This window comes from Mobula birostris, chromosome 6 (genome assembly GCF_030028105.1).
Source record: "Mobula birostris isolate sMobBir1 chromosome 6, sMobBir1.hap1, whole genome shotgun sequence".
Taxonomy (NCBI): Eukaryota; Metazoa; Chordata; class Chondrichthyes; order Myliobatiformes; family Myliobatidae; genus Mobula; species Mobula birostris.
In genome coordinates, this window is record NC_092375.1 from 156,896,615 (window position 1) to 156,911,914 (window position 15,300).

Sequence of the window (15,300 nt, forward strand, 5' to 3'; positions counted from 1 at the left end):
AGCCCCTCTTTCACCTCAGATGGCTGAAGAAGCTTGGTATGGGCCCAAAATTCTAAGAACTTTCTATATGGGCACAATTGAGAGCATCCTGACTGGCTGCATCACTGCCTGGTATGGGAACTGTACCTCCCTTAATTGCAGGACTCTGCAGAGAGTGGTGCGGACAGCCCAGCGCATCTGTAGATGTGAACTTCCCACTATTCAGGCCCTTTTAAAACACATGTCATTTACAAAGACAGGTGTGTAAAAAGGGCCTGAAGGATCATTGGGGACCAGAGTCATCCCAACCACAAACTGTTCCAGCTGCTACCATCTGGAAATGGTACCGCAGCATAAAAGCCAGGACCAACAGTCTCCGGGGACAGCTTCTTCCACCATGCCATCAGATTGCTTAATTCATGCTGATGCAACTGTATTCCTATGTTGTACAAAATATGTATTATAAACTACTATAAATTGCACATTGCATGTTTAGACGAAGATGTAAAGATTTTTACCCCTCATGTATATGAAGGATGTAAGTAATAAAGTCAATTCAATTCAATTTTATATGAAGAGGAGGCAAAAATATCTTTGCTGGGTCTACAAGTGGCTTACAGTATCACTTTTCTGCACTGGAACCAACTGCTCACAGAGTGGCCAATCCTTTTTAAAGTAATGAGATTCTTTAGCACGGCTGTCCCATTCACAGATGAAACGACAGTGCTTGGTGTATCCGAGCAACATTCCAAGTACCAGCACTACTACTATCAGATCACCACAGGTGTTCCAGTTGTAGTTGCTGTACTGCTTGTGTTTCAACAAGACTTCCAAGTTTTGGTAGTATTCTTTTGTGTGTACTACACAGCTGATTGGTATTGAAGAGTGAGACATTGGCATTGTGTGACAGCTGAGCTTTCAGGCTTAACACTGAAGAATCAATAAAAATAGACCATTGTTGTGGGTAATGCTGGCAACCCAAAGCAGTCAAAAGCCCATGAAAATGCAATTACTTTATTATAATGAATACACACAATGTGCTATGCTTGTAGAACATGGACATTAATGTGATCGCAAGTTGATATACATGTGAGCACAATGTATAGAGCGGTGTGTGTGTGTGTGAGATGCTTTAAAGCCTTTCTAAAACCTGTCCTGTCATGCAGTATCTTTCCTGCCGAAGCATGCACAGGCGTGTCCGGACAAGATAGAAATCTTTTCAGCTTATATTGTGGGCAACATTTTAATTGACTTGATTTATGAATTGAATTAACAGATACAGCCGATTTTAATAAAAAGGTGTGTGTCAGGGAAATTTAATGGTAATTTTCATGATCAGCAGCCCAAAATCCATAAGATACACACAAAAGTGTTCAGGAAGCAAAATCTTTTGTTGTCCAGTGTAATTAGGAAGTATGAGCTGATTGGACAGTAGATGAGTAGCAAAAACACTGGGATGATGAAAATGATCATTGAGTCTCACACCTGCAACCACCAGCACAGACGCTGATCTGTTCCTTACCTACAGACAGACCAGAATGTTTCAGCGAGCAGAGCTGTTGCTTCAGCCCAACCATCACTTTCTCTGCAGTGCAGAGTGTGGCGGTTTTGATCGTATTGTAGGCCTGATGTATGTGTATGTGTCGGCTGCACAATGGAATTGTCTGCCACCTTATTTGTGAATAGCCCTTGTTCCACAATGGATGACAGGTCTAACTGAGATAGTATTATGGGTGCGATGGGAGGTTAGGGACTCTATCACTGAAGAGGCAGTGCTGAGCATTCTAATGGGCCTGTAGGTAGACCAGGCCTCTGGTCATGATGGAATACATCCCAGGATATTGAAAGGAACGGTGGAAGTTATAGAAGAGGCGCTTGTGATTGTCTACCAAATTTGTTAAAGTTCAAACTAAAATTTATTATCAGAGTACATAAATGTCACCACATACAACCCTGAGATTCTTTTTCCTGTGGATAAACTCAGCGAATCTATAGAACAGTAACTGGAAACAGGATCAATGAACAACAGACTGTGCAAAAGCAAATATAAATAGATAGCAATAAATAATGACAGCATGAAATAACAAGGTAAAGAATCCTTAAACTGAGATCATTGGCTGTGGGAACATCAGAAATAGAATGAGGGTAGCTATCCCCCTTTTGTTCAAGATCCTGATGGTTGAGGGGTAGTAACTATTCTTGAACCTGGTGGAAGTCCTGAGGAACTTGAACATTCTACCTGATGGCAACAGTGAGAAAAAAGTATGGCCTGGGTGGTGAGGATCTTTGATGATGAATGCTTCATTTCTATGGCAACGTCTATACTCTCAGCAGGTCCTGGTGGTTTAGAAGATAGAAAATGACATGGCACTGTTTTATAAAAAAACAATGTAGGCAGAATGCAACCGCAGGCCATTTAGCTTAATGTCTGTAGTTGGGAAAATGCTTGAAGCTCTCACAGAGGAAGAAATATCGAGATATTTGGATAGAAGGGCTCCATCAGAAAGATTCAGTGTGAATTCATAAAGCTACACTTGCAAATTGCTGGAGGCACTCAGCAGGCCAGGCAGCATCTGTGGAAAAGAGTTAATAGTTGACATTTTGGGCTGTGACACTTCATCACAACTGCATTTTGTGTGCATTGCTTGGATTTCCAACAGCTGCAGATTTTCCCTTGTTTGTGAGTGGATTCATGAAGGGCAGGTCTTGTTTGGCAAACTTACTGAGGATATAATGAATGCAGTGGATAGAGGGGAATAGGTGGATATTTTACACTTTGATTTCCAGAAGGTGTTAAAATATTGTTGCATAAAAGACTTCTACCATATGGATGAATGGAGTTGGGGGTAATGCATTAACATGGATACAGGATTAGTTAACCAATAGAAGACAGAGAATAGGGATAAATGGGTGTATCTTTGGATGGTAAATTAGTGGCAAACAATGTGTCACAGTGGTCAGTGCTGGGCTCCAAGCTACTCATGATATACATTAATGATTTAGACCAAGTGTAACATATCTTAGTTTGATGATGATACTAAATTGCGTGGATAAGCAAACTGAGCAGAGGCTGTGAAGAATCTACAGAGAGATGCAGTTAGGTTGAGTGAGTAGGAAGATGGAGTACAATGTTCGTAAAAGCGAGGATATCCAAGTTGTGCAAGGAAAAATAAAAGATCATTACTTAAGTGGTGAAAGATTGCAGCATGTTGTTGTGCAGAGGGACTTGGGAACGCTCGTGCATGAATCATGCTTTCGGGTAGAGAAGGTTAATAAAGTGACAGACTGGTGGGTAGATCTCCAAAGCAGCAGCGTTGCCATGGAACCTGGATCACAGCCATACTGACAATACCGATTGCCTGTTCAGCATCATTTCAGCCAATGGTACCTGTATTTAGTGCGAGTCTGCCACTAGTGTAATGATTGTGACTGATATGTACAAGCATCAGGCATTGTGCTATCTCCCACATGCCACTGTTTGTGATGAAGCAATGTCAGTTTTGACTTAATTTTCTTGTTAAACTTGCCCTTGGGATGAAATAGGCTATTTCATTAAATTAACCACAATGTATTTAAGGTATAGAATGAGTCAGATTGTGTGGATATATGAGATTTTATTTATTCGTATTACAGCGTGTGAGTGTAACTGGCAAGGCTTGCATTTAATGGTGGCTCTTAATTGCCCATGAGAAAGCGATATTGAAGTGACTTTCTGATTTGCTGCGGCCCAGCTGGAATTTACTCCAACAGTCTGGTTTAGCTGGAGCTTCCTAGACTAGGCAGTCACAGTGAAGGAAAGGAGCCATATTTGTAAATCAAAATGGTATGTGACTGGGTGGGAATCTCCAATGTGCTGGCTGTTGTTGTTCTTTTGCATAATAGAGGCCCGATATTTTGGCTTTCTGCAGCTTCTGAACGCATCGTGGTGCCAAGGGTGAAGGAGGTGGAAGGGACCAGGTCAGCTTATAATTATAAAGCATCCAGCACATTCTCTGTGTATCTCAAACCATGGAAGTGGTCACACAAGTCAATAGGATGGATAGGAAGTCATATGGCATTCCTGCTTTTATTAGTTGGTACATTTAGTTCAAGAGTCAGGAAATTGCGTTGTCTGGTTAGGCTGAATCTGAAGTATTGCATTCAATTCTCATCACTCCATTATTTGTGGGGGCAATGGAGAGAGTTCCAAAGAAGTTTACCAAGGTACTTCCTTATGCTATAAGGAGAGGCTGAACAAACTTGAATTGTTTTCTTTAGGGTAGTGATAGCTGAAGAGAGACCTGCTAGAATTTTACAAGATTATGAGAGGCATAATAATGTTGAGGCTTTAGAAAACACTGGTGAGGCCTCACTTGGAGAACTGTGGGCAGTTTTGTCTCCTTATCTAAGAAAGAATGTGCTGACATTGGCAAGGGTTGAAAGGAGGTTCACAAAAATGTTTCTGGGATTGAATGGCTTGTCATATGAAGAACGTTTGATGGCTGTAGGCCTGTGCTCACTGGAATTCAGAAGGATGAAGGGTGACCTTATTGAAACCTATCAAATGTTGAAAGGTCTTGATAGAGTGGATATGACAGCATATTTCCTATGCTGGGGGAGCTTAAGACAAGAGGACACAATCACAGAATAGAGGGACGTTCTTTTAGAATGGAGATGAGGTGGAATTTCTTTAGCCAGGGAGTGGTGAATCTGTGGAAACTGTTGTCACAGGTAGCCATGGAGGCCAAGTCATTGGGTATATTTGAGGCAGAGGTTGATAGATTCTTGATTAGTCAGGGCATGAAATAATACAGGGAGAAGGCAGGAAAGTGAGGCTGAGAGGGAAAATGGATCAGCCTTGATGAAATAGTGGAGCAGGCTCATGGGCTAAATGGCCTAATTCTGCTTCTACATTGTATGGTCATATGGCATTGTATGGTCATATGGTACTGTATGGTCATGTGGTACTGTATGGTCATATGGTCTTATGACAGGCTAGATGATCAGAAACTTACTCCGAGAGTTGAAATGTCTACTATTAGAAGCCATGCATTTCAGAAGAACAAGGGGAAGTTCAAAGGAGATGTGACGGGCAAGTTTCTTTTTGCACAGACTCGTGCCGTGCCTGGAATGCACTGCCGATGGCAGAGGTAGTTACAATAGAGGCATTGAAGAGACTCTTAGTCACAACAAAATTGACAGTGCGTGGAGGGATAAGAACTATGTGCAGACAGAAAGAAGCAAGGGTCACTAGCTTAATGAGTTTGGTACAACATCATTTCAGCCAATGATGTTAAGAGCCTGTTACTGTGCTGTACTGTTCTGAGTTGTATGTTCTGAGTACAATTGCAGGTAATGCAAAACTGCTCTAAGAACTACCTAAGAAGGCATCAGATTCTTTGGTTAACAGGCAGTCTAAGAGATGGCATGCACCAGCTGTGTTATCCTCCTTTAGTACTTTACTAACAAGTTGGCTTAAATTTTTGTGCTAGAGTCTTTGGCGGGTATCTTGACCTGATGATCTTTGAGTTGGACGAGAGTTACCAAGCGAGTTACAACTGACCCATTGTTTGATTAAGTTGGTGGAGATGACTGGCATTCAAATTGGCTGTTTGATCTGGATAGTGCTAAGTTCCTTAACTTTTGTTGGAGCTGTTTTCGTCGGGTAATTGGAGTGCATTTCATCACATTGCTGATGGGTTTTGCAGATGGTAATAAGACTTAGAGGAGCCAGAGGTTACATTACCTGCTGCAATGAGCCAAGCTGCTGGTCTGCTATTGCGCCACAGTATTACACTGACTTGTTAGCTTAGCATTTGGTGAATGGTGAACAGTTCCCACACACCATCTGGGATGTTGACAGTGTGGTTTTTGACAATGGTGGTATTGTTGAATGTCTGGATCCAGACTCTGATTTGTCTGGAAATGTGTGATCCTTCTGGAGATTGGACTAAGCATCAGTAAGTGGGTTATTCATTATTGCACTGCCACTGGTTTCTCTTATTGCTTTGATGACTGAGAAAAGACTAATGATACAACATATGGGACTTTCTTTGGATGGACAGACCTTGGCAATTTTCTACTGTTACGTGGGCTTCTGTTCTCTGGTCATATTGGCTTTTGCTGTTGCTAATTTGGAACATCGCTTTTGATTACTGCAGCTGGGTTATTGCTTTCCCTTGTTCACCTGAAATGCAAGCACTCTAATATTAGATATTATTGTGCTGGTATTGAATCATTTATTTATACAACAGTGGTGAATATAATTGGCCAGAAACTGCCTTTTGGATCTAAAGCTGAAATGGACATCTATTCAGTAATCCTAGGTTCACGTGCTTTAAATTTGCCTGGCTTCTGTAGTTCTTAAAGCTGAGGAAATTCATGGTATTTCTACCTATTATTTGATTGCTTTTCTGACAACATTGAATGTGACAGCATTGCCAAGCTCTGAGCTCAACGTCTAGAAGAGGCATCATGTTCTTGAAGTCATCCAGAAACAGAACAATTACAGCTTCAATAATTGACAAGGATGGAATTGGGACCCACATTTCCAGCACCTTAACCTTGTGAACATAGCTTGACACTACTTAGTAAGCATACAATATTATGTTGAAGCTTATCTTGATGGCGTCTCAGGTTTTGAATATACCTGGAGGTGCTCATGGATAGATCGGATCATGAGCAAAGTAGAACCAAACTATCAAATACAGAAAACTAAAGAGCCGTTCAAAAAGGGAAGCTATGACTGAAATAGGTAGGTAAGAATTGATTTGCTTTTCTTCTTGAAATATGTGGGGGGGGGACAGCAAGTTGCCTAGTCATCATGGAATCACCTAACATGAATGATTAACAGAATACTTAATCAATAATTGTTGGTGCTGATATGATGTCAAGGAAATACTGTCATCAAAGAGTTCTGCACTGAAGTAGTTCAGAATGACGGGTGGAAACAATTATATTAAAAGATGGCTGTTTTTCTGTGTAGGCCTGCTCAAGAATATACTTTTCCAAATAATACCATACTGTAAAGAAAGTTGTTGACTGAAGATTGTACTATGTCATAATCTTATTTACATTTTCTTTTATGGATGATCTTGCAAATTACATTCTCCAGATTTTTGACAAATAGTGTAAATTACCCCCAACTTGAGCCACATCCCCCATTCTCCTTTATGCTCCCTTTCTCTCCATGCACTCATGGAAGTTATTTTCTGTGAAATTCCCAGTTCCTTACCCAGTAAACAGAAGACAATAATTTTATAATGCTTTTACTATAATCTTTACTTGGAGATCTGTGTATTCTTTCTTGAATAATTATAAATGCTCCTTGAAACACACTTCACTGGGAAATATATGTATAAATTTTCAAAACTACACTTCCAGTATAATTAGCATCTGTTACCCTGTTTAACAATGTGGGTGTGTCATTTGGGAAACTGGTATCAATCAACTTGAAGTCTGAACATTAGAGGGCCAATCTGAGGCTCTCATTTCAGGGAAGAGGCAGGAAAAGGAGAGTTGCCAAGAGTTATCCCATTTAAATCTTTCCCAGTTGTAGGAACATTGCAGTGTTTCAGCTGGGCCTGGTGCTAAAGGGAAGAGGAACAAATTGATTTGATGTTAGTTTGCTGATACTCCACTACAGATCTGCACAGACTCCTCTGTCTGATGTTTAGACATGGGGAACCTGGTGCATATGGGGACTTTGCTGCTCTTTGCCATAACATTCATACAATTAAGACTGGTTAAAAATCAGGAGATTGATTCAGATATCGGTAAGTTATGTCCTGGCTGGTGCTTTAGTAGTTTTATTGGCATGACATTTTCCTTTTGTTCAGTATGTTATTTGAAGTAGACTGCCTGACTTGGAATCTGTTTTGATGAGAAAGTTTAGAAGATGTGTGTTGTTTTGCTAAATCATTAGATAATACAAAGCTCCATACCATTGCAAATCACATCGTTATAAAATATGAGAATCAGTAAAATAAAACTGCTTTAGGCTGCATTTTGAGATCCCTGTTCAATGCAAAACAAGTCTTTTTCTGGCAAAACAAAGTTGATCTTGCAAGGAAATGAGAGTGTGGAACACCGGCAAAGTCACTTGGTTAAAATCCAAGAATTTGTTTTAAGGAAAGTTCTTATCAGTTCTTTACCCCGGTGAGCATCAAAAGTTCACAGCCTTCAAGGCGGGGCCCTCAGCAACTCATTGCTAATTTTTTTTTCTTGCCCTTGGTAATGCAGATGCCCCCTGAGTTGCAAAGGGACAGATTAGGAGACAGATAGCTTGTTTGCCACGTTGTATAAATGAACATATGCATTAGCTTTTGTTTTGTATTACACTGACAGCATCTGATCCAGCCCAGGCGCTTATGTTTAGATCTTGAAATTCCAGCATTATGTCATCCATTACAGATTCGAGAAGAACTAAACTACTTCTACATAAAAGTTGTACATTTTCCTCTTACAGTGAACATTTGGGAGAATTATTTTAATCTTCAAAAAAAGTGAATTAGTAAACTAATTAGGATTTTGTTGTTTTCTTTGCTAACTTGGCTGTTGCAACTTAATTTCTCATGAGTTAATGCAAGTTCTTTAATGAAGTGGTTTTAATGCTTTATTATGTTAATTTCTAAGAGTTGTGTATGTATAACATATTAACAGCAAGAATAAACAGAAGGGGTCATTGAAAAGATGTTCATATGCTTCTTGTTTGCCAATCATATCACATGTAAATTTGCTGATTTATAAATGATAGCTATAAATAGTTATCCCAAGAGTTGTGAAGTACTAAAGCAGTTTTGAATCTGAAAGTTAATCTGATGTTTGATTAACTCTTCCAAGGGTTTGTGACTGAAATATATTGTTAGCTACCCTTTTCACTTCGATCGCCACATCATTGTTTTACATATTGACTAAAAACATATCATAAGCACTTAAAGTTTGAATGCTTCCAAGCCTTAAGCTACTTGAAGTTCAGTTTCTATGTCCCTGAGGGAAGAGATTATACCATGATCCCAAAATCTGTTTTCTATTCTTTTTCCACAAACCAAGGTCCATGAAATAAATTGTCTGATTAATTTATTCCACTATGTTATATAGCCACAGGGAAATAGATTACCGATCACGTCATTGCAGAGTATGCTTGCCAAGTAAATTGCACATCAAGCATTAGGTAGTTCTGAAGATTTTGCTTGATTTTAGTGGACAAATTAATAATTAAAGGTTTTAAAAAATGTCAAATATCACAGAACGGGGAGGAAATAGAATTAAAGGCCCAAACGGCTGGAGTGGACAGGAGGGGATAGCCACAGGTTTGTAGTCTGTTTTTAACATCAGTACTTCACATCAGATTCATTTTCTTTATTTAACAGCTCCAAAGTGAAATACTTAAAGGTACACTTGATATTTTGGAAAGTATTTTCATTGCCCCACTTTTTAATTTAGCAGGGTGTATGCGAAATAGTGCATTTAAACTGCTATTTTTTTCTTTGTATCTTCCGGCTGATCTCATATGGTTAATTTCTTTGAAGCAGAGAGTCTGCAATCCTAAACTGTTCATGACCCTCTTGTAGACCTCAGGCAAACTAAATGCCCACCCTAGTGGATCCATTCTTATTTCCAAGATTCATTTCTGAACCATTGTCTAAAATGCAGTGAGTTGATAATGCTGAATGTTTACCAGATGCGAGGGGAGAAAGCTTTCCTGATTGGTTATGATTTAACGGTATCATAAATTCACCAGATGCCCTTCAATGCCTTTGTTTTCAATGAACTGAAATCATATTAATATCAGAAACGTGCTATTTATATTTATCGATCAGATTACCGAAAAGCAGATTTCCTGCAGTTAAATTTAGCTGCTGTTGGGTGTGACTTGGGAGTGGGAGAACGATCTTACGACTTCATAATTTTATGCAGCTGAATATAGACCCCTGGTGGTTGGATTTAAGGTGTGTACATGCATAATGTTCCGACATACATTGTACTCATGATGATCATTAGGAACCTTTGCAAACCAAGTGGTATAATTTTAAGACACCAGGCATATATATTCCATCTATTTAAGAAAGCTAACTGTATTTTCTCCTCAAAGCTGAAATAAACTGATAACATGGGAGATTGTGCAGTATCTTTTTGTGCAACTTGAATTTAGGATTTACATTTCACTTGTTTTGCCATGTTAAGATATGATTGTTCAGTGATGATGCTTCCATTTCTTTTTACAAAATTATGGTTTTGTAAAGCAGAATAGATAATTGGGAAAAATGAAAATGGCGGCACTCAGGAAGGAGCAAAAGTTGTCATGCACGTACTTTTAGAAACAAATCCAGTATTTAATGAAAATGGGACCTGAATCTTCAACACATAAATGCATTTTGGCACCACTTAACGCTAAATATTAATTAAAAACATGAAATCCCAGAAAGCAACACACACAAAATGCTTAAGGATCTGAGCAGGTCAGGAGCGTCTATGAAAATGAATTAGCAGTTCACATTTTGGGATGAGACTCTTCAGGACTGGAAAGGAAGAGGGAAGATGCCAGAATAAAAAGGTGGGGTGAAAGGAAGGTGGACAACTAGAAGGTGATGTGTGAAGCCAGGTGGGGAGGAGAGGTAAAGGGCTGGAGAGGAAGGAATCTGATAGGAGAGGAGAGTGGACCACAGGAGAAAGGGAAGGAGGAGGGGACCTGGGGAGGATGGTCGGCTGGTGAGAAGAGGTAAGAAGCTAGAGTGGAGAATGGGAGGGGGGAGGGATTTTTTAACTGGAGGGAGAAACCAATGTTCATGCCTTCAAGTTGGAGGCTACCCAGATGGAATATAAGGTGTTACTCCTCCACCCTGAGGATGGCCTCATCGTGGCATCAGAGGAGGGCCATGGACCGACATGTTGGAATGGGGATCCGTTTGGTCACCAGGAAGTTCTGCTGTTGACAAATGGAGTGGAGGTGTTCGGTGAAGCAGATCCCCAATTTGCAATGGGTTTCACCAATGTAGAGGAGGCCCACTGGGAGCACTGGACACGATAGGCAGCACTAGCAGATTTGCAGGTGAAGTGTTGCGTCATGTGGAAGGATTGTTTGAGGACCTGCATGGAGGTGAGGGAGGAGGTGAATGGGCAGGTGTTGCACTTCTTGCATGGATAAGTGCTGGGTGGTAGGCTGGTGGGGAAGGACTAATAGAAAAATAATCAGAGGGAGAGCGATCCTACAGGAAGTGGAGAGGGGGGAGATAAAGATATGTTGGTGGTAGGATCCCTTTGCGGAGAATGATGCGTTGGATGCGGAGGCTTGTGGGATGGTAGGCAAGGACAAGAAGAACTTAAGGCAGCGGGAAGATGGTGTGAGCACAGATGTTCGGGAAATGGAAGAGATGCCGGTGAGGGCTGCATCAATGGTGAAGGAAAGGTGACACCTTTCTTTGAAGAAGGAAGGCATTCCTGATGTCCTAGAAAGGAAAGGTGCATCCTAGGAACAGAAGCGGTAGGAACGAAAGAACTGGGAAAAGGGAATAACATTTTTATAGGAGGCAGGTTGGGAAGGGGTATAGTCAACATAACCATGAAAATCGGTAGGTCTATAAAAGATGTCAGTTGATAGCTTGCCTCTAGAGATGGAGACCAGAGAGATTGAGAAAGGGGAGGTATGTGTCAGAAATGGACTGAATGAATTTAAGGGCAGGGTGGAAGTTGGAGGCAAAGTTAATGAAATTGACAAGCTCAGCATGGGTGCATGAAGCAGCACCAATGCAGTTGTCACTGTAGCGGACGAAGAGTTGGGGAGCATTACTGGGGAAGGCTTGGAACATGGACTGTTCCACGTTGCCAACGAACAGGCAGGCATAGGTGGTGCCCATGACTACACCTTAAGTCTTTAAACTGTTGGAGGAACTGAAGGAAACATAGTTGAAGGTGAGGACCAGTTCTGCCAGAAGGAAGGTGGTGGTGGTAGAGGGGAACTGGTTGTTTGTTTTATTGAGAGAGAGAAGCAGAGATCTTTAAGGCCTTCTTGATGGGGGATAGAAGTGCCTAGGGAATGGACACCTATAGTGAAAATGAGGCAGTTGAGGCCAGGGAATTGAAAGCAAGAGAGAAGATTGAGAGCATCAGAAGTGTCTCAGGAAGGACCCGAACCAAGGGGGATAGAATGGAGTCGAGGTATGAAGACACTAGTTTAATGGGGCAGGAGCCAGGCAAAGCTGATTGGTCTATCTGGACAGTCAAGTTTGTGGATCTTGGGTAGGAGGTAGAATTGGGAAATGAAGTGCAAGGGATTTATGAGTTTGGTGGCAGTGGAATGGGAGTTCTCCAGGGTTGGTGAAGTCAGTGATGGTGGTGGAGACAGTTTACTGGTGGTCTGAGTGAGGTCCTCTTCAAGGATTCAGTATGAGGAAGGGCCTGAGAGTTGCTACTTGGCCTCAGCAAGGCGGAGTTCAGTCCACCCCATTACAACAGCACCCCCCTTAATGATGATGGTAAGATTGGGATTGGGGTGGAGAGAGTGGATGGCAGTGCGTTCAGAGGGGTTAAGGTTTTGAGTAAGGGAGAAAAGTGCTGAAGTTGAGATGGTTGCTATCTCGTTGGTAATTCAAGGTGGAAAGATCCAGAGCCGGCAGAGAGTCAGAGTGGGCCTCCATGAAGAGAAGGAGGTTTAGAGATTAGGAAGGGATCATTGGTGCAGGGTGTAGAGTTCCTACCAAAGATGTAGGCTTGAGACATAGACAACGGAAAAAAAGGCTTGGTGTTGTGGCAGGCATGGAACGCACAAGTTGTGGGTGAAAAGGGACAAAGGTGTGGCCCTTGCTGAGTGCAGAACGTTCGGCCTCAGAAAGGGGAGGAATAGAGGGAATGGCGAAGTTAAGGCAAGGATTGGAGGGGGCGAAGAGAGTTGGTGGTGGCACAAGAGAGGGAAGGGTTGGGGTGTTCAGGGAAGGGAGGGCAATGGAGGACCCAAGAGGTGATGGTGGAGCCTGCGAGAGAAGGGTTTGGAGGATCTCTCATATGCCACCTTAAAAACTATAAAAACTAAGTTGAATCAAGAGGGGCTTGTCTGGAAGCATACTGGGAGAATTGCTTTATGAGGTTAATGTTGGAATACTGTGAGGAGTTCAGAGAAACAACACTGGATATTTTCAGGACAATCAAACTTTGATCAATGCTGAACTCTTCATAGATAAAGCACTGGGCTTTGATCAAGGTACTGGCAGAAGACTTTTAGCTGGAATGAAAAATGAAGGTAAGCACTTTTGACTAGGTCAGAGATTTGGTCCGTTCAGATGTCATCTTGAGGTAGGAAGGCTCGCCTCTGAGGGGAAGAACACAAAAGCGTAAATGTGCTCTTTAATAGCAGAATAAATCAAAACCATCTGGGGAACTGATTGAGGATTACTGTGATTGTATTGGCAAGTGGGTATTTTTTCTTCTTCCCAGATGCCTGACCATTTTCTTGTTTGGAAGTAAGAAAGACTGCCTAGGGCCCTGAGCCCAGTTTAGATTAGTGGGTGGTAAGGCTACAGAGAATGCGAAGCAGTGCCTTTTTCTCCCAGGCTTGCTACAGGTTTATCAGGGGTGTGTGCATATGGGAAGAGGGGAATGTTAACTTTTTGCAGCCAAAGACCTTTATTACAGCTAAAGGTGTCTCATGAGAAGATGAATATTTATTTCAATTTCCTGGCATAAAGCTCTTCCAGGGGCTGACTTGAGCTCAACTAACAAACCTGTTGAGTGAGAGTGGCAGCTGGGGAAGAGAATCGAAGAAGTACTTTGCTATTACTGTATGTTCAATTGTTAAGATTCAATGTGCAGTGAAGGTAAAAATCCTTACGTCTTCCCTGCCCTGGATGTCTGTCATCACAAGGAACCTCCACTACTTTCCGTACTCATTTCTGTTCCTCATTTCTGCAAACTTCTGTATTTGCCTGATTCCTATCTGCCAGCCTTTGACACTGGTTTGAGAAAGAGGCAAACTTGGTCTTGTTCTTAACTGACACCAGCAATTTAAGTGGCTTGTGTATTTGATCTGTTCATTTAATTTACATTAAATATAATTCTAAAACTCTTTTGTTGCAATTTCAAGTTTTATTCTACTGAGCACCTAGGTTCCTATATGATCAGCGGGGATAGCTTTCCATTTATGTGTGAAACGTGGTGCGCTCACCAGGTCTGGCAACATCTTCAGAGTAAGGAACAGTTAATGCTTTTACACAGCCTTGTACCTGATAGAGTACTGCTTGTTACATTTTCTCCCCATCTCTCCTTGGCCACTATTGCGATTTCCTCTCTTCTCTCCTCCATCTGTTTATCATCTGTCCTCATCTGATCCACCTTTTACTTGCCAGCTCCTGAACCACCTCTTTCTACTGGTTGCATCCCATCTATCTTTCAGTCCAAATGAAGGGTCTCCACCCTAAACGTCCACTGCCCAGAATCAGAATCAAGTTTATTTTCATTGACATACAATATGTTGTAAAAATTTGTTTTGTGGTTGCAGTACAGTGCAATACATTAAAATTACTGTTACAATAAATCATTATCATTATGTGTCATGTCATATGATGTAGGTGATTATGGTTCGATGACCATGATTGTTGGCACATTTTTCTATAGAAGTGGTTTGTCATTGCTACCTTCTGGGCAGTGTCTTTACAAGATGGGTTAACCCAGCCTTTATCAGTACTCTTCAGATATTGTCTGCCTCGCGTCAGTGGTCACATAACCAACGCTTGTCCAGGCACCAGCTGCTTGTACGACTATCCACCACCTGTTCCCATAGCTTCACATGACCCTGATCGGCCGGGGGGGGGGGGCGCGGCTAACTAAGCAGGTGCAGGGTAGCAGAGGGGAGGAGTGCCTTACACCTCCTTTGGTAGAGACTTATTTCCACTCTGCCCACCCTTACAATAAGTAAATACTGCAAAAGATGAATAGTGGGGTTGTGTTCATGGACCATTCAGAAATCTAATGGTAGAGAGAAAGAAGCTGTTCATAAAATGTTGAGGGAGGATCTTTAAGCTCCTTCTCAGTGTTAGCAATGAGAAGAGGGCATGTTCCAGATGGAGAGTGTCCTTAATGATGGATGCCACCCTCTTGAGGTACCTCCTTTTGAAGACGTCCTCGATGGTGGGGAGGATTGGGCCTCTCATGCCTATTTCCCTCCGTGGATACTACCTGACCTTGAGGAGATTGCATTTTGCTTCAGATTTTAGCATTACTGCTTCTTTTGTCTCTGGCTTGTTCCACTTTCCAGGTTGCAATGAATATCTAATTATTCAATTCAACCTACTTTCAATCCTGTCAAACAATTGACACAGAAACTGGAACGAAGTAAGAAAATCATCTTTTCTT

General features: G+C 41.5%; 1 protein-coding gene across 2 annotated transcripts in view; it reads left to right on the top strand.

Moving 5' to 3' along the window:
* Positions 1 to 7,521: 7,521 nt before the first annotated feature.
* Positions 7,522 to 15,300, top strand: part of LOC140199504 (uncharacterized) — a 288,437-nt gene continuing 280,658 nt past the window's right edge. For both annotated transcript variants that reach the window (XM_072261701.1, XM_072261702.1), the window contains exon 1: positions 7,522 to 7,733. In XM_072261701.1, the coding sequence (XP_072117802.1) occupies positions 7,637 to 7,733 (97 nt within the window). In that variant the 5' untranslated portion in view covers positions 7,522 to 7,636. The remainder of the gene's footprint in view (positions 7,734 to 15,300) is intronic.